At 42.7% G+C, this 23,103-nt stretch overlaps 1 protein-coding gene across 2 annotated transcripts; it reads right to left on the bottom strand.

The window, feature by feature from the left end:
• Positions 1 to 11,245: 11,245 nt before the first annotated feature.
• hmgn6 (high mobility group nucleosome binding domain 6) lies at positions 11,246 to 15,094 on the bottom strand. Of its 2 annotated transcripts, none has more exons than XM_036127191.1 (6): positions 14,951 to 15,094; positions 13,953 to 13,985; positions 13,775 to 13,804; positions 12,628 to 12,672; positions 12,415 to 12,534; positions 11,246 to 12,328 (listed from the first exon to the last, which is right to left on the bottom strand). In XM_036127191.1, exons 1-6 carry the CDS (start codon positions 14,963 to 14,965, stop codon positions 12,281 to 12,283), a joined length of 291 nt encoding a protein of 96 aa, XP_035983084.1. In that variant the 5' UTR covers positions 14,966 to 15,094; the 3' UTR covers positions 11,246 to 12,280. The 2 variants fall into 2 exon arrangements, with proteins under 2 accessions (XP_035983084.1, XP_035983083.1); XM_036127190.1 differs by having other exon boundaries at positions 12,628 to 12,675; positions 14,951 to 15,091.
• Between the last annotated feature and the right edge of the window lie 8,009 nt (positions 15,095 to 23,103).

Here is a 23,103-nt window from a genome sequence, read left to right as displayed (position 1 = left end):
AGAAACGACGCTCAAACCTGCATCACCGCCGTCTGATCGCACCGCGCCCGACCCCAACTGAGTTCAGATAGCCCGTTTAAACCTGCGCAACAGTAACTATGACCAAAGATGGTTTGGTTTGGAAATCAAGTGCCTAAATGTGAGACATCGTCGGCATGTCTTTATCTTACTGCACTGTGGGTGTAAAAGGGGTGTGGGTCCAGGACTGGGCTGGGTCTATGTTCAGTTGTTTCACCCCTGTTACTGCTGCCCATTTTGATGTCTTCTTTAATGCAGTCCTTTGTTGTATTTTCTGCGTGTACATTTTGATAAAATAAAGAGAACAAAACCAGTAAAGCTCAAGGTGTGAGAGAAACTGTTTTTTTGTTTTGTTTTTTTTACGTGGAGAAACATTTTCTAATATTAAATTTTTTTTTTCTTTTTGCATGATGCACACTGCCTTCCTGCAGCTCCCTTCCCAGAAATGACACACCGCACAACTTACGCATCTTCCCCATGATTGCGCTCTGCAATGATCCACTTAGGCGTGACCGTCAAATCACTCCGGTGCCCAGGAGAGCAGCCCAAAGCTGCGAGACTCTGTGTGTTTGAGGCCTCTTATCACAAATTACCTGTCCTTCAGATGTGTCGGGACCGAGATGACGCACAGGCTACGCCACACAACGGGCTCAACGGTGTGTAAATGTGAGGGGAATGTGGTTTACGGGGTGTGATGCAGAAGGGAGAGGCAGAGAATGCTCACGTCTCGTCGCTTCAGATAGGGCTCCTCATGCAGAGGCAGCATCAGGTGGTATCCATCTACTCCTAGTTATTGGGAAGACCGGCAGTGTAATGAGGCAATAATGGTACCCCCTGGCTTTTTTTTTTTTTGTTGTTGCCTTTCTTTTTTCCTCCTGTTTGACACCAATCAGAAACCTTCTTCATATTGTGGCTGCCTTTCATCTTTGGCCACTGATCTATTTGTTGGTACTCCTCGCAGAAGCAGAATCTCACACTGGAAGAAAAAACAAATCTAGAAATATTCAGCATTTTATTTCAGTATGTCAATTTGGCTGGTTTCTTTAAGCCATTTCCTCACTTAAGAACAACACGTATCTGCCTGACTTGGGCATGTTCTTATGTCTTCATTGTTTTGAAGGGACGCTAAAAGAAATGGGCCTCGGGAAGGGAATTAGAGCTTCGTAGAAGGCCTGATTAATTAAAAAGTAACATATTCATTAAAAAAATCTATCAATTATGTTTGGTTTGGAAGGGTCATTGGGAGGTCCCACAATTGTGCGATCGGTGAGTTTCTAGACGCCGGATTTCTTTCTCCACTCACCAAATACAGTCAAATTAAAGGTTTAAATATTTCTAAAATTTCCAGTGTTCGGTTATGCAGCTGCGAACAAATTTGGGCTTTTGTCTTCATTTTCTTGCTTGCACTAACGTTCACGCGTATTCCTTCCTGCGAGAGAAAGCGAGCTTGCGATCAAGCGGGGTCCGCATCATTGTCTCACGGACCTCCAAGGCACTCCTGTCCACTAGAGGTTTCCATAGAGACACCGGCAGCCAGCACTGTGGGCGCAGAGAGCGTGACAGAAGACAGGGAAGACCCACACACTGAATACGGGGGAGTAAGGTAAAAAAAAACAAAAAAACAAGCAGATACTGATGGGGGGGGGAGAGAAAAGGAGCCGAATGTAATCACAGCACATCGACAGTGGACATAAAGAGGGATGAGTGGATGAGAAATTTAGAGGCGAGGAGGAGATGGGAACAGCAAAGCACGGACAGTGAGGGGCGGGGTGACAGATAAAGCCAGGGGAGAGCGTGGGAGGTTGTCAGGTCTTCAGTCACAGGGGAGTCACTGAGAGGTGGCTGCAGTGACGGCAGCCGTGATGTCAGAGCAGGAGCACGCACACACACACACACATCCTTGTTTTAAATGCTTACTGAGGACTGTGCCTTGACTTCAATCCCTTTTTCAACCCTTTATATTGCCTCGCACTAACTCTAACCTAAGCCTAATTGACACCATAGTCCTAAGTCTAACCCCTAGCCCAAAACATAGTGAGGACCAGAAAAAGATCTTCACTTTACATCAGAGTCCTCACTTTACTAGGAATATGCGCAAGAAATGTTCTCACTCAGCTGCAAGTACAAGTACACACACACCCACCCAGCTGCATTTACATCAATTTCCCTAATGGCCTACCCACCCGTCCACGCTCAACAAACATTTTCAAACTCATAGAGACAAAAAAAAAAGACACCCATGTGCCTGTCCCTCACTTTGTCTCTCACAGAGCCAGTCCGTCAGACCTGAGCAACATAAAGGTGCACGCCGCACTTCCAGAGCGTTTCAAACCCGAGGCGCCCTCTGCGCACGCATGCTGGTACACTCCGGTGTCACATCAAGTCTTAATTGGGTAAGAGATGAAACATGTTACTCTGTTTGAAGTGCGAGTTCGGATAATTATGTCTGCCGGCCAATTCATCTTCAACCTGCTCCCGTGATTATATTCCTCAAATTTAATTTCTTCATAACGGGCTCCATGTTAGATTCCTCAATATGGAGCCGGATAGTAAAATTAAAAATAACAATCTTTTTTATAAATTGCTTCCTGCCACATAGGAGTAATCAGCAATAGAAAGCATATTTAAGATCAATTGAGCAGATTTTATTTTCCTCCGCAGGGCAATGAAACGGGAGCATAGTATCCGCCATTCATAACTTTGTTTTCATTCACTACAACACCCCCCACCTCTCCTCCCCACCCCAGTCCCCCCCACCCTACTCCTCACACATACCCACAGTGTGCCTCCCACCCACCTGCTTCTTCGCCGGCTATGACTCAGTCCTCTTCCAGCTGAGGATACATGAGGATAAAACCCTTGATGAAAAACAGCCAAGAATATCTTCTTCTTTTTTTTTTCTTTTTTTTTTTGTACTCACAGAAATGGAACGATTGGCAAGGCAGCGGCTGCTGATGCCATACCCACTCAGTTTCCCCTCATTAGAAACACTCACACACGCCTCGCCCCCGCACATTAAACTGGGTGCGCTCCTGCTTTATCCAGTCAATTCAACCTTAAAAAGCAAAAATTGGGAAGGCGACGAGGAGTGTTTAAAAAAAAAAAATAGTCTTTGATTTCTCTAGATGGCAGCCTGCGTTATCACGACTCTGTGGCACGGATGGATGCTTTCTTAAAGGAGAACTTGCCAAGTATATACACGCCTCACGCGGGCCGTGGATGACAAAGCCTTGAGGAGTCAGAGCTGTCAGTCAAACGACGTGAAGCAATTTATACTTTTTTTTTTTTTTCCTCCGACACACTCAGAGGGTGCCAACCATCTTATAAATGCACTTTACCGCAATCCGAAGCCGTGCACAAATGCAAATCATGTCTGTGCCTCCTGGCCACTGGCTTGTCTCCGTGGTGCCGGATCTATTTTGGGGCTTCTGGGTCACTGAGACCTGACTTTGTTAATTATGCAAACCAAATGCCGCATAAAAAGATCACAATGTCTGTCACAACGGCCACGTGACGGAGAGACACGGTTACGTAAGAGCTGATCAATCAGGCGGACAGGGGCGGCAGATCTGCAACGGCCCAGGTATCACCGCTGGATGCGCAGCTGGCCGGACTGTAGTTATGGGTTGCAGTTTTTCTTCACTAGGCAATACCCAAATAGTAACACTCTGGAGGTAAAACGCTGCTTTTCTGCAACGTTTGGTTTTAAAATGCCATGGAAGCGCCTGTATTAAGAAGCTAGGGGGTCTGTCTTTGCAAAATTAGTCAGACTGAAAATCTCCACATTTTGTGAAGTAATACCCATAAAGCACGACATATTGGAATGGAATAGTAGGCCATAAACCTGGTTTTCGAAACAGAAATAATCTAAACAGTGAGGTATGCATTTAAACTTGGTCTTCGCTTTGTAAAGCCAACATTTCCTGCCATATCTGCTGGTCCACTGGAAAAAATATACCAAGCTGGGTCAGATTGGACAGGGCGCATCTTGTAATGTGTCAATCTGGCCAAAGATTCTCGACTGGGTTCACATCTAGAATCTGACTTGGCCATTTCAACACAGGAATATGCTTTGGTCTAAATTTGTCTGCTGCTGCTGCTCTGGCTGTATGTTTACGGTTGTCTTCTTGCATTCCTGCGACATGCTGCTGCCACCACCATGCCCAGGGGGAAGAGCAGTGTTGGTTTTCTATCACACGTGGTGTTTGTGGATCAAAAAGTTGATTTCTGGTCTTATCTGACCAGAGCTCCTTCTTACGCGTGTTTGCTGTGTCCTATTCATGGGTTGTAGCAAACCACAAGCAGGACGTCTTTAAAGTTACTGTGGGCCTCTTGGCTGCTTCTCTAAAGTCCATGCCTGGCCTCTTGTTTCAGGAGGATGATCGTGTCTTCAGTTGCCTTATTCTCTTTTCATTTCTAAATGATGGGCCCAGCAGGGCTTTGTGAGATGTTCCTAATTTGGGATATCACTTTATAACCTAACCCCGCTTGAAACCTCTTTGCAATTTCCTCCCTGACCTGTCTGCTGCGTTTCTTGGTCTCCGTGAGGCTGTTTGTTCCCTAATGTTCTCTAACAAGCCTCGGAGACCCTCACAAAAGAGCTGGGTTTTGTACTGACGTTAAATTACACACAGATAGACTGTTTGCTTAGTGCAATTTCTAAAGGCAGTCACTTATACCTGACCATAATTAGGGGAATCACAGTAAAATGGCCTAAATACGGTTTTCTTTTTAAATGATCTTCATTTGTAAAAAAAACTTTTCCTTACACTCCACATCACAGAGAACTTTGTGCCAGTTTATTGCATTAACATCTAACAAAGGTTGTTGTTTTTTTGTTTTTTTTTTCAGTTGTAAACCCAGTCTTTTAGTCAAAGCATCCTATTTGTTGAGAAAGGGCTGACTTAAAATAGACAAAGCCACTTTTTTTTAGCCCAGTCCTGACGGAGGTTTGAAAATACTCACCTTTTTGCTATATATGGAGCCGGGGGTGGGGGGGTGAAAGAATTGCTTTTGTGTGTATGAATGATGGAAATGGGAGTGGGAGATAATGAGCCAGGTCAGGGATGAAGCTCAGGTGTGTGATCCTGTTTATGTTTATGGCTTTGATTCAACCCACTGCTGCTGTGTGCATTAGCATGGGGGACTGGGAGAGGAAAGGTTCATCTCTCTCTCTCTCTCTCTCTCTCTGTGTGTGTGTGTGTGTGTGTGTGTGTGTGTGTGTGTGTACTGATTGACGTCACGGACGCCGACTCATTTCCATCTTGTCTCCTGCACAGAGAGAATAGATCCCCATCTGCACCCAGCCCTTCTCCCCCTGCACACTTCCCATCCTTTTTCCTCTTCCATCTCCTAACGCTCTTCTTCTTTTCTCTTCACCGCCACCCCTTCTGTCTCATCCTGCCTCTTCCCATTCGCTCCTGTGGCTTTCCACCCACAAGAGAGAACGCACCCAGTCTGGCGGATAAACAAGACCCGTGGAACACAAACAGTTTAGGACAGCCAGACAGCAACGTCCGCGTTATTATTAGAATGTGGCCAGAAAACATCTGCTCATTCCGAGCTCCGAGGGTCTCACAGGTTCAGAGAGGCGACATCTGACCTGAGCTTTCTCACACCAAATGTGACCTGTGCGTACCTGTCGGCGACTCGTTCCTATTCACTTTGTCCAGTCGCTTTTTACGCATGAGCGAAAGGGGAGGGGAAAAAAAATAAAAACGCGCGGCGTGACGTCCTTTCCACAACAATTGCTCATCCACATTCACACAGCAGTGTCTCTGCTGACGACAAAGCACGATTTAAATCACTTCCTCGTAAAAGGTCATCTTCATTCTTTGCTCTGAATACCCCCACCCCCTTCCACCCATCCACACACACACACAAACCTTATCTGTGCGCACACCGGAGCGCGCAGCAGACGCAGACTTGTGCGGGGTGTGAGCACAAGTCCTTGACCAAAACGGCGTGGACGCGAATAGATGACTGCAAGGAGAGTGGACATGGGGCTGAAAATGCGTGGGATGTCATGATGTGATGTGCAAAGTTCCTTTAAACAAAACAAAACAAAAGGTGTCTATTTCGGTCACCATCAGAGGGAAAAAAATGAGAGCAAGCTGTGGGGGACGTTTGTGCACCGCTGGGCTAAAATTTCAGTGACCAGAGAAAAAAAAATGAGAATGGGATCAAAATGCCGCAGCAGTGGGGATCTGGCTGATATAGCTCTCTGATAGTGGTGGGAGACGCAAATGTGTCCAGTCTGGCAATATGAAATGCCAAATGTGCCAAAATGTAGCAAACAATAACAGAAATCTCCCCCCTCCCAAAAAAAACCACAAAAAAAAAAAAAACCTGTATTCATATATCATCACTGAAGTAAAATAGGAGATACAGAAACAAATGTATTCATAATTACTTACATTTTTCATGAGTTTTTCAATGAGTTTATTAGGAAACAATAAGCCGCTGGCAGCTTCCCGGCCAGATTCTGTCAATAATGTTCACACTGCCAACGCCTCTGTTGTTCTGTGTTTTGTCTTTACTGTGTAGGAAGCGGTGCATCCTTGGCGCCCTCCTCTTGGTTGATACCATGGCTTTCGCTAAATGAGGCAAATGATGCAAATGTCAAGAAAAATCCCATTAGAGCAGCTGAACTTTATTTATAATTAATCAGCTTCACAACAATGCCAGGTGTTTTAATCATGAATACTGAATGCCAGAATTTAGTCAAAATGAGGCTTGACATAGTATAAGTGTCCACACTCATCCAAACAGGATGTTGTAGATTTTTATTGTTAAAATTTCCCTTTGAAATATTAAATTTTTATAGGGACATTATATAGGATATACTGTATTGCATAAAAGCAAATAATAATAATAATAATAATAATAATAATAATAATAATACCTGGAGTTTCAACAGGGAGGTGTAGACTTTTTATACCCAACGTCATTGATTAATCTATTTATCCTACTTTAGAAAACCTATCTGAATGTTTCACAGTATAATTATGTAAAGATGGCACCCTGCAGCACACCATCAATGTATTTATTTTTTTTTCCACCAGGCTGTCAGTGCAGTTGATGTATCCTTGTGGTGCCTGAGAGACAAATTGTCTAAATGGGGGTGACAGCTAATTTCCTCATATTGAATTTCTTCTTTGTTGCTTTTCCTCCTCTCTTCATGATCTGACTCACAGTATTCCTTGTGTGCTGCGTGTTTGGTCCAGCCGTCTGAATGGGACTTTTATTGTCACCACTGAGCAAAAGTCTGGGCTGCTAGCGAACTTTCACAGAGTTCTAGCGTTGTGCGGTCCCCGCTGCCCAGTAAAGTGGGACGTATGTACTGATGTGTTCGAGCTGCGTTGGAATATTGTCACCTAGGTTGAGAGCATCCTAGTTGAAAACAAGAAGACAGTGGGATTTGCTAATTGTTAGGCGTGAGCTCAAAATAGCAACACAAGCCAGTGACAACATATTTCTCTTTACTTTATGTGTTCAAACACCGAAGGATTTTTTATTATTTTTTTTTTTTACAAATAGACGTTTTACAGCACTATGTGTGCCGCTGGTTTTAAAAGTTACTGGCCTTTAGACGTGCTTAGTTCATACTGGTAACATGCCCTACATTACAGTGTTCAACCATATTGAATGCTGATCTCAGGGTTTGCTCGGCCACAGAATTCTTACTTAAGGGGGCATTCTTCTTTTTGTTTATTTTATTTTATTTTTTTAATTTTTTTTGCGTTGTGTGCACCAAGAGAATGTGTTAATAGTTTATTTATCCCTTTAAAAAAGTAGGACACTGTGTTATGGTTGGTCTAGCAAAGGTCTGGCTTGTTGTGCAGGTTAATATGCCCAAGTATCTGTTTCTAGGCCACTTAGCTTTGAAATTACTAAATTAATACATTTAGTGTTTAAACAATTTTCTTTATTTCCTTTTAACAGTCATTTCTAAATAAGAAAAAATATATATTTTTAAAAACAGATTATATTTTAGGCCCTTGTGATAGAAATGAGCACCCCCATGTGGTGTGCACAGTTGAAGCACAATCATCTATCTATCTATCTATCTATCTATCTATCTATCTATCTATCTATCTATCTATCTATCTATCTATCTATCTATCTATCTATCTATCTATCTATCTATCTATCTATCTATCTATCTATCTATCTATCTATCTATCTATCTATCTATCTATCTATCTATCTATCTATCTATCTATCTATCTATCTATATCTATGCGGCAGTGAAGGGGCTCTCTCTCATGCACCACTGTCCACCACTGTTCTGCTGACAGATTTGACAGTCAGACCGACAGCTAAGCGGGCAGAAATAAAAACTGCTTGATTAGCTCTCTCATGCCCGTCTAGGAGACAGAGCTGCATGTGGCTGTGTCTTAGTATCAAAGCCGTTAATGAGTCAGAGGGCTGATCACAGGAGACGGGATGAATGAACGGATCAGTGAAAAGTGCAGGGAGCCGAGGAACATCACAGGGACAGATGAGAGAAGGAGGTTCAGAAATGAGAGGAAGCACCGTGACTGAGATCTGAAACTTTCTTCCCGATCAATAACATGTTTTTTTTTTTTTGTTTTTCCTACTTTGGTTCCTCCTCACATCACCGCGTTTCTATCGACAGATCCCACACAGGGCGACGGATGCTGGATCCATAGAGTGGGCCTGACTGTGATGGGCCCTCAATGTTAAATTGAAAAGCGAAAGCATTAAACATTTGATGCTGAAACAGAACATTGAAGCCTGCAGACAGACTGTTCTGTAAAATCAATAATAGTTACTTTAGATGTATTCTGTGATCTAATCAAGACAAAATCTACCTCCTAAAAACCAGCTTCAACGAGCACATCCCTCTGGGGACATCGTGTAAGGCACAAGGCAGCTGATCAGAGCCATTCTGAGTAGATCCCTTTACATTTTCTTGCTTTTACTTCCTTGTTTTATTTGCAAATTTTGATCAAATCTCTTCTTTAGCTTTTTCTCCCCCTGGTATTGCGGCTGCAGGAAAATCATTCGAGCTATTACGCTCATGAATCGTAGAAAAATTAGACAACAATAAGGCCTATGGAAGGGGTTTCAGATGACAACCAGGGCAGATTTGTTCCAATGAGAGGTTTTTAACTCCCAACAATGTTTGATTACAGGTAGATGGACTTATAATGAGCCCAATGCTACCCGTTAGCCCCACCATGTAGCCTACACACCTGAAGTACATCCATCCCTGCCGTTAACATCGGTGGGATCAAAGATCCCGTTGCTCGGCAGTCAGAAGGGAATAATTTGTTCCTGTAAGCTGACACAGTGGGAGCTTTGACTGCATGCTGCGTCATTGTAACGGTAAATAACATAATTGTTCAAGATAATACAACCAGAGCACCTCGATCCATCATTTTACGAGTGGCAAATGTGCACAAAACCCCAATCAGCTGAAAACGTTCACACTTACAACAGTTAGAGTTGGCCTGGGAGGGTCATCAAAAGACAAACTCTGCCTCAGACACATAAGTCGCAACTCAGAAGCCTCAAAACATCTGTCTAAGCACATCTGAGTTAATCACCAGTGTTATCTCGGATGCCGGCTGATCAGCTCGTTTCCCCTGCCTTTTGTGATGTCACACCAGACACTGGGAGCACAGACAGAATTGGGAGCTTTTTTTTTTTCTTCTCCTTCACGTACTACTACCAACTTTTGTGAACTCCTTAAGTGGAAATCCACAGTTCATTCCCAGCTGATTGTTATTGTCAGTGTAGGCCTACACGTGTTAGAGATCAGAAAATACACGACTGGATGATTTCCTTAAAAGGGGTGTGTGAGTGAGAGAGAAATGATAAAAGAAGTGTGAATCGTCTTATATGATCTATTAGTAAATGTTTTGGGACAGACAATGTCTGTAATAAAGAGGAATTGGGGAATCAAAGCTCCACGAGGGGGCGTTTCACGCCGCTGCGCCTGCCGCTGCAAATGCGGGGCAATGCTGCCATCTAGTGGCGCAAAGGCGCAACAGTCGCTCCGCCGGCACAGCGTTTCGACAAAATGGTGTCCGGTCCTCGGCCATGACAATGCAGGTCAGAGGCGCAGAGAGTGCGGCAGACAATAGCGGGAGAAAAGAGGTCTATAAACAAAACGTGGAGTCCCTGGAGAATCCACACAGGGATGCGGGGCTTAAAGAACACGAAGCTTAGCCCTGAGGTATAAACGAGAGGGCTGGCTGCAGCCATGCTGCACCCCTGAAATCCTTTAAAAAAAAAAAAAAAAAAAGAATGCTCCATTTTCAGAAAGGGGCTTATTGCATCACTGTCACCTCCCCGTTTACACGTGTGAATCCATGTGCATTTTCACCTCAGGGCAAACATGGGGAAAAACTGGGTGCGGACACGAAGGAAAGAATGCAGCAAACGTGCACATACAGTCGATCCCGTTGCACGGTTAGTGCTGCAGGCAGCAGCAGATGCACACACTGGAAAAGCCCTGCCTGCTTTCTTGGGCTGTATGCAACGCCTCATTCCTGTCTGTGCAGAAACTAAATCTGGAGCTGCCTTTATGCCATGCTGCTAAATACGCCTGTGATCTTTTGCTTCGGGGGGTTGTTGGGGGTGAATATGGGCCACGGCACTCATCCATGAGTTCACAGAGGGTTTCAACCCGGAAAAGAGGGAGAAAAGGGAAAGATGCCCCCTCAACCCCTCTGAGTGGACATACAGGCTGAAAGTCAGGATTACAGAAGGCTTTGAAGGCCTCCGGTCAGTCGTTGGGTATATTGTCATTTTCTGGAGCATTTTAGTAACTCAGAAGGATAAAGTCAGGGTGGATGAGTGGATTTATGCCAACCTGTGGTTTATTCAGTTAAAACCTCACTTAGCAAACAGGGAAAGTTTTATCTGTTTAACTAGGCAAAGCAGGCACGGTGGGATCGGTGCGTTCTGCAGTCCCTCATATGGGGAAATGGTTGTTTATAGGGTGCGGCGTTACCGCATAGTTTCAAAACAAACTGTCAAAACCTACAAAAATTAGCACCCAATGATCCAGCACATGAAAATAACTAGCCAAAGCAGTGATTTCTATAATATACAGCCGCCGTGCTAATGAAGCTTAGCATCAGACTGAACCGCGTGAGCTGCTGCTAAAGATCGGCGGTATTAATGAGAACACCCTTATGTATGGGGGGGGAGAGCATTAGGCTGAAAGGAAGAAGCACACCAGAGACGCTGATTCGAGGAAAATTTCCAGGACTTGTTTTTATTAAGAGAATTTCAGAACATAAGAGAGGGACCAGACACCTGCATTAGTTAGAGAAGGAATCCAAATTCAATAAAAACAAAATGAAAGGAAAAACAAAAAAGAAATACCCGAAAAAAAAAAAAAAAAGAATACCCAAAACAACCAAAACCGAGTGTTTAGAAAAGCCGACGCGACAGCCCGGATGGAGCAGGAGCTGCTTTTTTTGTTGTTTTTTTATTTATTTATTTATCTTATTTAACACGCAGGGTCGTCTAGGAGACGGGTCGGAGGCAATCGATGTTCCCGGAATGTTTCACTTGTTCGTCTTCCTCTTTCTTATGGACAACACGCTTAAACACACCTTTTTTTTTTGTTGTTTGTTTGTTTAAAACACAGTTTTAAGTGAAATAAAAAGAGAAAAGAAACGAGACCATAAAAACAAACAAAAAAAAAAAAGAAGAAAAGAGAGAGGGTCAACTCACTGCACATTTAGAGGTCTAAAAGAATCACCCACATTAACATGGCTGAACCGTTAATAAAAGATGGACAAAGGCTGATCTGTCGGGAGGGGGTGGGGGTGGGGAGGGGGTCTAATTTGTGGGACAGAGCAGGAGGAGGAGGGAGAACGGGGGGCAAATAAACAACAGTAACACACAACTCACGACGTAGCCAATCCGGCGAAGGGACGCGCTTTCTACACCAAACAAGCCTTCAACAATCATGAAATGCCATTTAAAAAAGATTTTAGTGTGGTTTTTTTTCTCTTTATTCCTTGCTCGCAGACACTTGATATGACCACTGCAAATCTGCAAGGCGCTCCATAATCAGCATCGCTTTTTTTTTGTGCTAAAAATCTGTACGGATACTTATAAAATCATTGATAAAAATATTCCTCTGTTAACAATACGCCTCGGAGGGAAACCATGTGAGAGACTTGAGGGATGGGGCAGAAGAAGAGGGGAGGTGGCTGTAGGGGGGGGGGAGGAGGAAACCTGGGGGAGGGCGGGGTGGGGGGGGGCAGTGGTGCTACTCGGACTTGGCCTCCTCCTTGGCCTCCTCGGGGGCGTCCTCCACCTGCGGGTTCAGACGGAAAGAAAACATCAGCCATTTTCGCCGGAGGTGCGGCGAGAGCGCGAAGGGCAGTCCCAACGCCGCCTCACCTCGTTGGTCTTGGCATCGCCGTTCTCAGAGTGGTTCTCCTCGTTGGCCTCCGCCTCGGCGTTCTCCTTCGCCTTCTTGGTCTTCTTGTCCTCCTTCTTGTCGTTCACCGCCTTTTCTTTCTGTGGAAGGGGAAAAGCAGGGAAAAGGGTGAGCCGACGGCCGCGCAGCCGGCGCCTTCTCAGACCGCCCGCCCGCCCCTGGCCCGTCCTCACCTTTGCCGCCTTCTTGGCCTTTGGTTCTGGCTTGGGAGGAGCCGGCTTCTGGGGAAGAATCAGGGAAAACTTTCAGGAAAAGGCAGCCGATCACTTTAACGGTGCTTTCTCTGCACGCTTGCAGGCGTTTTATTTAGCGCCTAATTATTAAAGCAGAGGAAAGGCTGAGGGTGATCGGGTACTTATGACTCGTTTCTCACTTTAATTCAGGTTCGATAACATAAATGCACGTAAAGCATCTCGTCTAAGATATTTTTTTGCATTTAACTGCAGCTTTATGTGCTTTTAAAGTTAAGTTTGTCTTGTTGGTTGCATTACGCGCCACCTTACCATCTAACAGACAATTACCATGTTATGAACAGTTCCTCAAACACCAGTTGTGCGTTCTGAAGGTAATCTTACACTTTAACTCTTGAAATAATACGCTAAATAGTTTGGCGCTTTGATATTTCAGTTTTAAAGAGGAACGAAGTGACTAAATGTCTACTTCTTACCCCCTAAAGGTAATCAATGGACTGTTCCTGGTAATCCCAAACATCTGACGTATCAGAGATGCTCCAATCATGATTTTTTTCTTACTAATAATGATTTTTCCATTTTCAGGAGGCCTAACCTTCTGATTTTGGCAGCGTTTCATGTTTTCCTTCTACAATAACAGATAGGAGAGAAGTCTGCTGCTTATTTAGGTATAAATAGTAGTTTTGAATAAAAAAAAAAGAAACGTAAATTACATGATCGTTTATATTTATGCATCAAAGCCACTGTCCCTACACTTGGGTTTTTGTTAAACTCAATTATTCGGGTCTCTAGCTGCGTTCCTACTTTGAAAGCTTATTTTGATTTCTACGATCAGTTTTAGTTGCACAATATAAAATTCTCGTGTTGTGGACAGTACCTGAAAAGGAATGTATTTGCTCTACGGTTTTGTTATTTAAAATAACAGTAAAACTAGTTTTGGATCAACGTGATTCGGGTTTAAAAAGCAAGAGGAGGACGTTAAAGGCCTTCTATTCACTCTCTAAGGGGAATCCTGTTGTATTTATTGAAAGTGACAAGTGTATAAGTACTTTTGAAGGGTTTTTATGATGTATTGTATGTTTGTTAATTAAATTAGTTTAAATAAGTATGACTAGTGAGAGATTCTTACCGCTGATAACCGAGCTGATCTCCTCTGGGGCTGCAACAGAAAGATAGTATTCATGTTCAGATAAAAGGCTACAATTAGTGGAAAAATACATTTCGATGCGATTGAAAACAACGTGCAGACCCCTGCGAACTGATTGCGTCTTAATTCAGCAGAGTTAGGGGGCGAGCCCTCCGCTTACCTCCTCCTTTTCTCCTCCTTCTGTTCCCTGTGCCTGAAAAACAGAAATAAGTGGTCAAAATGAGGAAACAGGCAATAAATCACATCCCTGGGCTTATTGTTGAGTTTATGTTTGCAGCAAACAGCTCCTGCATGGTTCAGGCGCACATCCCAATCAGTTACAAACTTCCTGAAAAAACTTTTCAGTTTCAGACGAAAACTGAGAAAAATTCCTAATCCAGGTAGATTTGATGGGCTGCAGGCTTGAAATGTGGCTTTAAAGCGTGAATACGGGAACAGGCTGCAGGAATGGGGCCATGCGGCTCCCTGGAGCCACATTTCCAGGGTCCAGGCCCTGCTTTCCCCCACCTATCTCCCCTTTAGCGCTTTCATTCAATGCATGCAGCTCAGATTTGAACGCTGGCGCGGGAGTGTTTCAGGAGGGGGGAGGGACCCGCGAGAGGGGGGCTCGTGGGCGCCTCCCGGCGGCAGAGGCGCGCCACTGCAGCCATTTGGGACTACGAACAAAGAGAGAAAATATCAAATTTTGCCGAAACGCGGCGGTCAATGTTCGATTTCGCGGTCAAAGCGCAAAGAGGGGGCTCCGGGGCATTTTCTGGCAACACTTCCCGGCGGTTCGGTGGCCCCGCGGCGATAAGCGACGCGTTTTGTTCTCGGTAGGTCGGGCGACGAAGGTGGAAGAGAGCTGCAAAGCATGGCTGCTGCTTGTGCTTTAACTGCATGGAGACCGAGAGAGACTTCTGACTCCCCCAGAGGACAGCGGCTCGCGCACTCCACACGAGCTTTAAAGGCCCTATTCGAGCGGGAAAATATTCATTCCAACGCACAAAAAATGCACATTATATGTAACACACAGGCAAAAATTCCCAGCGACGGAGGACGGTCATTCGTTGCGTTATAATTAAGTAATGTCTCTGAGGGATGTCTTCACAATCGTTTGCATTGCATTAATGGCCGATTTGTCCCTCAAAATATTTTTATTATTTCGAGAATACGTACCTTTCTCTTGGGCATGTTGATCTCTTGGAGGTTCGCTAACAGATACAACTAGAAACTGGTTTTGTTAGCGGGTTCAGTGCATGTGAAGACGAGTGTCTCCCCTTATGCTCGGCAGTGTAGTAAACACACTGGAACAGAGAGGCGAGTGGTTGAATGGGGGGAGGGGTGCGGCTAAAGGCATGATTGATAGGCGCTCGGCCAATCGGGTGACGCCATTCGGGGCCGCAGAACACTTGGAATTTTTGGAGCCGGTGATGTTCTGAGGTCTGCGCGAATGGCTTCTATCGCAAGGCAGAGGATGGGAGGAAGCGCTTCAAGAATGGAGGGGCTTTCTTTGCCTTCGAGGACATGTTTGCCTTCACACACCGTATGACTGCGAGGCGGAGGCCTGCGCGGCAACTCACAGACGCACACACACACACACACACACGCGCATATGCAAGAAGGCCCAGACGGCAAGCAGGCCACATGCCCCGGTGTTTAAAGTCGTGCATCCGCCGCTGGATAGTGTGATAGCGGGAGCTTAACATCTGAGAGATTTCTCCACAAATCCCGTCTGTGTTTCAGTCCAATATGGCGGCAACTGTTCTACGACACATTTTTTTTTTTTATTTGTTTCTCAGTTGGCTTTCCTAAATTTGTTGGGGGGGCACTGTCCTCTTTATAGAGGACCAAAAGTGCCAAAATACAAAAAAATGAATAAACTCTTTTAATTAAATATTTATATATAAAATAATAAGAAGAATAAAACTGAGTTTATACATATTTAAATGTGTCAGCAATTTATGAAATGCAATGTTTGTATTTTATTATATATTCAACATTTGTGTGATTCTATAGTCTTCTGAATGCGATGCTTGTAGCAGAACTTTGCTCAGAGTGAAATACATATTGCTTTAAGGCCTTTTCTTCTTCCTCTTTACTGTTTGTAAAGACGTATTAAATATATTATTACTACCCTAAGTGCTTTTCCGGTTGTCAGTTTTGGAGTCTCTGTTTACACTTTCACCTTCATAATCTATCTATCTATCTATCTATCTATCTATCTATCTATCTATCTATCTATCTATCTATCTATCTATCTATCTATCTATCTATCTATCCATCTATCCATCTATATATATATATATATATATATATATATATATATATATATATATATATATATACATACTAGACTTTACGATTCTGTTCTGACAGCTTATTTATCAGCAATCAAATCAATAATTGGGATATTCACCCTGTGGCAAAACTGACATTATTAATTTATTGACCAGATAGACCACATCTTTATTATTTATAATAAATTAATTATTTCAAACAGGAGTTTCTGACACTTTAATAATAATGGTCTACGTGGAGATGAACCCAGTAAGTGTTTATAACAATTCAAGAAAGAAATGTGTGTCCACATGAGAGGAGAACTGAAAAGGCTGTAGTTGGCATGCTGAGCCCATTGGTGGCGCTGAGACACTGCCAAAGAAGTATAGAAAAATTACTGGGCATGTAAAGAGCAGAGAACTTATTTGAAGTAAACTCAGTAGCTGCAAATGAAAGAGTCCATTGGGTAAAGACTCTTCAGACAAAGCGTAAGTGCATGAGAGTCACCATGATAAGTGCTGTCTGGATAGTGCCAACAGTAAAGAAGGGGGTAGGGAAAGGGGCCTGTATGCTTCTTATAGCTCCTTTAGAATAGGGAGCTTATGATGTCCCTTACTGGCGCTAAGGACCTATAGGGAATCCCACAATCCTTTGCATGACATATATGCACAGCCAAACCTACAGAAATTAAAGAAAATGTCCAGAGGGAAGAGAGTGCACACTTTGTAGTTCATTTTCGGAAGGCTGTAAGCACTCCTGTGACTATAATAATCTATATGTGTTACCGTAGCGTGATAAGTCAGAGATTGTCCAAAATCCGCCCAGCAGTCTAGGAGCTAAGAGCTATAATTAGAACATTTTGCAAGCAGCCAGCACCATGCCGGGAAATCAGACATCAAGCTACAACTTCATCTTTTAAAAAAAAGATGTTATTGAAATGAAATCACCGTTTTGAATTTTTTTTTTTTTACTCTGGGTCCCAGTTTAAAAAATTATCTGTTTACAGTCTTCCAAAACGGCGCCTCCATGTGGAAGCACAGCCTAAATGACAAAATACTGTTGCGGATACACCTAATCTTGACCTGTGCCTTAGATTGATAACTGAATCAATAAATAGACATAAATGTGAATTTACAGTCTTTTGTCTCTTAACCTGTATCAGAACTGTTGTAGCAAATGTTAGCGCTATTATCTATGCCCACAGCAAATTGTTTTGGATTAAGATGATGCATTAGGCTTTAAGATAAGAAATTGTTTTATTGTCCCAAAATAGGGAAATTTGGCCTCCTTTAGAGGCCAAATTTTTGCAATGCTCCTGTGGATCTTCTTTGCAGCTTGCTTACAAAGTTTAGGGGTTAGTGCCACCTACTGAGTTGGAGAGTGAACTTTTTAATGAAAGCGTTGTGCATGACACATGAGTGGAGCTCTTATTTTTGAGAACTTTTGAATAAATGGTAATGTGTTTGACATGACAAATTCAAAGTGAGCACAACTCACCCTGAATCTCTGTTCTGGGGTGAATGTAAGATTTACACTGTCTTTTTCTAAAGCACACCTTTACTATTTGATGACAGTGACCCATCATTTCCCCTGAGTGATTGTTTTATTTGTGTGTTTGTGTGAGTGTGCCTGTGTTTGGGCAGCAGAGACAAAGTTCAGATATTGGTAATATAGGCATTGAAATTTGACTGTGCTGCCTTCAGCTTTGGCTTTGTGTGGCGTTCTGAGTAGGAATACGAAATGAAGGGTCAAGCTCCACCCTTCGAAAGCAACAGATTAAACTGAAGTATTTGGGCACCCCGATTTCATTGGTCCCATCGGTACACTGCCAAAGAAATGTGCAAAAAATACTGGCCATGTACAACAGAACAATGTACCATGTAACCTAACCCCCCCCCCCTCACACACACACACACACACACACACACACAAAGTCACAGCTACCACTGTACCAGACCTATCCTCCACACTACAATACATTCCAAAGAGACTTTAGACCCCGCTCACTAAACACTCAGACAGCAAGACAACCAGGGCAATCTCGTGAACCCCCTGAACCTCTGCCACGGTGAGCGGTTCAGGGGGTTCCCTGAACCTCCACCAGTTGGAGTCACCTCTGTTTCAGCTCCACACCAGGAGCAAGTCATAAACATTTTTATTTATTGCACATTTCCATATGTTTTTGCTTTTTATCCCATTTCCGTTGACTCTACTGCAGTTTGCCTACCAGCCAAGCATTGGGGTGCATGCCATCATCTACCTGCTACACCGAGCTCTGGCCCACCTGCAGAAACCGGGTAGGACCATGAGGATTATGTTTTTTGATTTCTCCAATGCTTTCAACACCGACGAACCACAACTCCCGCAGGACAAACTGGAGCAGTCAAGACTAAACTACCACCATCTCTAACAGGCTGGTCTGCTGTATGAGAGCACGGTAGGGTGCTGGCACCATTTCTGTTCAACCTCGGCACTGCCGAATTCTCCATCAGCCCACCTGGCTGCCACTTTCCGACGATGCAATGAAATTTCGCTCAAGTATACATTCTGAATATGCGGTTGAATGCAGTGGTGGTAAAAGCTAACCAAAAAGTTAACTTCGCAAACACATATTCTGCACAAAAATTTTAGCTTCACAGCCGTTAGCCGAAGGTAAATAAGGACATTTGAGGAAGCTAACCGCTAACAAATGGCAGCTACTCAGTCTGTGTCACGTGTCTTCAGACAAAAGGTGCTGCAGGCACACATGGAACATGAGTCATGATGAACATGCGCTGCCCTGCATGATTGAGGGTATAGCTGTTTTAGCTCAGAATAAATTACTTTTAAACTTTAACTTTTAGATGGCAGTGTGGAAGCTTATGAGAAGAATATTCTAACTCTCTGTGCCCAGACCACAGCATTTAGAAAAAAACATTGCTTGTGAGTTGGGAAGCCACTACGGTGTTGCCAGTTATTGCAGGAGAAACAAGCAACCAGCTCTATTACCTCTACCTTCTAAACAGTATAAAGGAACAAGCTCAAAGTCGCTCATAAGCTAACCCGGCAACACTGCTGGAAGCTTGAAACAGTGCTGAGCGTTTCTGGGGTTCACCTTTCCCCTCTATAATCATTTTAATAAACATGACATAAAATCATGACGTTTAAGACATCAGGTACATCATTTTCTTTTCTTTTGGCTAGAAAAGCATAAATAAAGATCAATTTCATCATTGCTATTTTACACATGCTGGTTAAATGTCCCTCGAGGATTGCCATATGGAAATAAGCTGCACAGTGTTATGTACAGAAGTGTTAGAAAACACAGTGCCGCTGAACCATCCAGCGACCCAAAGCCCACCTCCAAGTCCATTCTTCTTCCACCTCATGCGGTGCCGGTGATAAACCCAGAAAGCTCAGTTCCAACACTGATTAAAAGGATTAGCGCCACACTGTATACAGAAAAAAAAGTAAATACCAACATTTGTTTTTGAACCGCACCATAACAAGAAGAAAAGTAAGACAAAAACAACACTGATATTAACAATGTTTTTTTTGGGGAGCCGTGACTTGTCACTCTGCTGGGAAAAAAATTGTGTGGATGAGTATAACGAGCCAGGACAGTGACGTAAATGGAGGATGAATATGTTGTTTTGAACATTATTGGACTTACAGGTATCAACACCCAATAAAATGGACTATAACCGTCAGCAAACAGTTTCTAAACTTAGCTTGAATGATAATGCAATGAACAAAAAGTTAGCAATTATCTATTTTCGCATTACCACGACTGTGCCCACCACTGGTTGAAATAAAGTCTGTCTAAGTCTATGTGTAAAAAAGTTATCTGATGACTCTGCAATCGTAGGCAATAGTCTTATCACAGATAAGGAGGACTCATAGTACAAACAGTGCAATGAGAGTTTGTAGACTGATGCCAGCAGAACCATTGTAGGGTTAGGGTTAACAGGCACACCCACCTGACTGACACTGGTTAACATCCAGGGCACTGATGTTGAGATAGTGGACTCTTATAAGTACTGGGTGTTCACCTTAACTGCACTGGACTCATAACACAGACACTCTTTACTGGAAGGGTTGGAGCAGACTCTACCTGCTGAGGAGGCTGAGGTCATTTTGAGTGCAAGGGGCACTCCTGAAAACCTTTGACTTTCTGGTGGGATCAGCCATCTTCTATGGTGTGGTTTGTTGGAGCAGTAGCTTATCTGCAGCTGAGAGGAAGCGGCTAGATAAACTCATTAGGAGGGCCAGGCTGGTCCTGGGATGTCCCTCGACCCAGGGCAGGTGGAAGACAAGAGGACTGTGAGAAAAATGACATCACTAATGGACAATGTCTCCCACCCCATGCATGGAGCTGTTGCAGAGCTGGAGAGCTCCTTCAGTGACAGACTGCTGCATCCCAGATGCTCTAAGGAGCGCTTCCTCAGGTCCTTCCTCCCAGCTGCTGTTTGACTTTATAAACTCTGTTGCTTATAAAAAACTCTATAAGTGTTTACAACATGCTATTGGTTGACTCTTATTGGTGGAGCCATTAGTGGGCGCTCAAAGAATTGCTCAAAGTGCTGATAAGGTGTGTCAATCAAGCGCAGGTGTGGCACAAACAATCACACGGTTTTAACTGTGCTTGTGGGATCAATAAGGACCGTACATGTTTGTGATATTTTGTTATCATACTTAATCAGATAAACAATAAATGAATTGGGATATCCAACCAGACCTCAACCAGTTTCTTTTCACATTTATAACACAGTAATCTACCACAGGAGCACCCAAATATCCAACAAAAGCGCCACTCTACTTATCATTAATCAGTTACAATGTCCATTTGCACACGTTTTTTTGCCACCCTTGGTGTTGTTTTTACAACCATGCATATTGCATAGTTTTACTCACATCTTTGGGTAAATTGGCTAATGTACTTGCTCTGTTCAACAATTAATATTTCATTTTTACCTGAATATGCCAAATGATTAATAACTGTGCAGTACTCTGGTTTTATTTTTACTTGTATTTTGGCCTTTCTGATAAATTCATCCTCTGTTGCTTGAGAACTAACTAGATTAGATTAGTTTGTTTTTTTCATTACTGGTTTAGTGTGTAACTCTATGTGTTTCTGTCACTGTCCTGCCTAAATGTCCTCATTGTGGAACAATAAAATAAATTATCTTATTTTATTTTCTATTATACTTTTGCAATATGGATCTTGTTGTGTTCAGTTTAGCTACACTGTGAAATTCTACTCAGATGGAATAATAATTGTGATTAAATTATCAAGAATCTAAATTATTAATTGAAATATGATGTCATTGTATGTAAATATCATATAAAACAACTATAAAGGCCAATTTTGGATGTGTAAGAAACTTACAATAACGTTTTTTTAAAATGATCAATCATTTAATTGAATCACAATGTATTATTATTATTTTTTTTTCTTTTGTCTCTATATACGGCTTTTTGAATCAGTCATCAGTCAACCACGTCTCAGTGGGGTCTCTGGCATGACAAGTTAGGTGGGGCACAAAAACTCAACACCTATTAGCAGTAAGTAATTTTTCTATAATACAACCTGACTGATCAATTTTAAATTAAACAGATAAATTAGCATAAACCAACAAGTACAAAATCCATTTTATATAAGCTTAATGTAATTAACTTTTTATACATAAAATTACAAGCAAAGGCTCGCTCATAATGTTCATTTATTGAACATAAAAAATTCCCATTGATCCTTCAATGAGCCAGCAAGGACAACCAACATGGCTGCATACTATCTGGCAGAAAGTAAATGTAACGTGTGCAATTCATGTATTTTGATTGGACGATCCAAGCTTGGGGTCGTAGTATTTGTGCCCTGTGGCCGTGTACTGAGAGCGTGTTGGGCATGCACACTGCAATTTCAGATGTTCGTTATTTAAATAAGCGTTGGTGGGCTGGCCCACAAATATTTTAAACTCCATAAGCAAATTGACTTTCTTGTATTCAGCTTGTCCAAAATACTGCTGCCCGTCTTCAAACCAACAACTGCAAACGTGATCATGTCAACCCTGTTTTTTCCGCTTTGGCTTTCTGTCCACAGCTGTTCATTTATACTGTTCATATTGTCATATTGTATATACTGTATACCAAATTAACCTCAGAAAGGGCCAAATGTATCGCCACAGACTCTACCCACCCAGGCAATGTACTCTTTGTCCCACTTCCATCATGTAAATGATTTAGGAGCGTTAAATAAAAAAATGAATAGACTTAAAAACAGCTTCTTTCACGATGCTATGAGGGCTATCGTCCTCTGCTGAGAATTAAAAAAACACCAGCCTAGTTTATAGTCTGTTACATGTTTACAAACATGCTACTGGTTCCACCGGTTCTTGATCCGATGAGATGCTAATGTCTATTTGCACACTTTTAGTTAGGGAGAGTTTCTTTGGATATCCATGAAAATTGCAGTTCTTTTACTGAATATGATTTTTTTTGCTGACACACACTTTAACTGACCCGGGAATGTCTGTCTAATAATACATTCATGCAATTGCGCTGTATTTTTTTCATCATCCCGAGTGTGATAGGTCTTTTTGATGAGATCATCAATTAACTTCAACATTCCATCTTTTTCTCTTGCTAATGACTATTTGCACACTTTTCAACCTCTCAGGGAGTGTTTGCTGATATATTAATGCTATTGCACAGTGATTTACATTGTCTGTAAAGTGACTGCTATCTGTCTTTTTTGACTCGAACATTTATATCTTATTCAACGATTTGCGTGCTTTTAGCTTCTCAGGAAGTGTCCAAATCCAACTACTTGAGCATTAAATCTTTTTTTTTGTGTCTCTGTGTTATGTGTGAATCTGTGGGACTTCTGAGTGTCTCACCAAAATTTCATTATGGTGACAATGACAAAGATTCTTGATTTTCATGTACATAATACTGTGTGTAATATTCATTTATTCTGTCATTCCCATTCTCTGCACTCATCACATCACTTCCGCCTTCGACATGTACATAAATAACAATACTTAGCAATATCCATACTGCTGAGTGTGTTTGAT

This window comes from Fundulus heteroclitus, chromosome 23 (genome assembly GCF_011125445.2).
Source record: "Fundulus heteroclitus isolate FHET01 chromosome 23, MU-UCD_Fhet_4.1, whole genome shotgun sequence".
NCBI lineage: Eukaryota > Metazoa > Chordata > Actinopteri > Cyprinodontiformes > Fundulidae > Fundulus > Fundulus heteroclitus.
The sequence above is the reverse complement of the archived record's forward strand: the minus strand, read 5'-3'. Positions and strand labels throughout refer to the sequence as shown.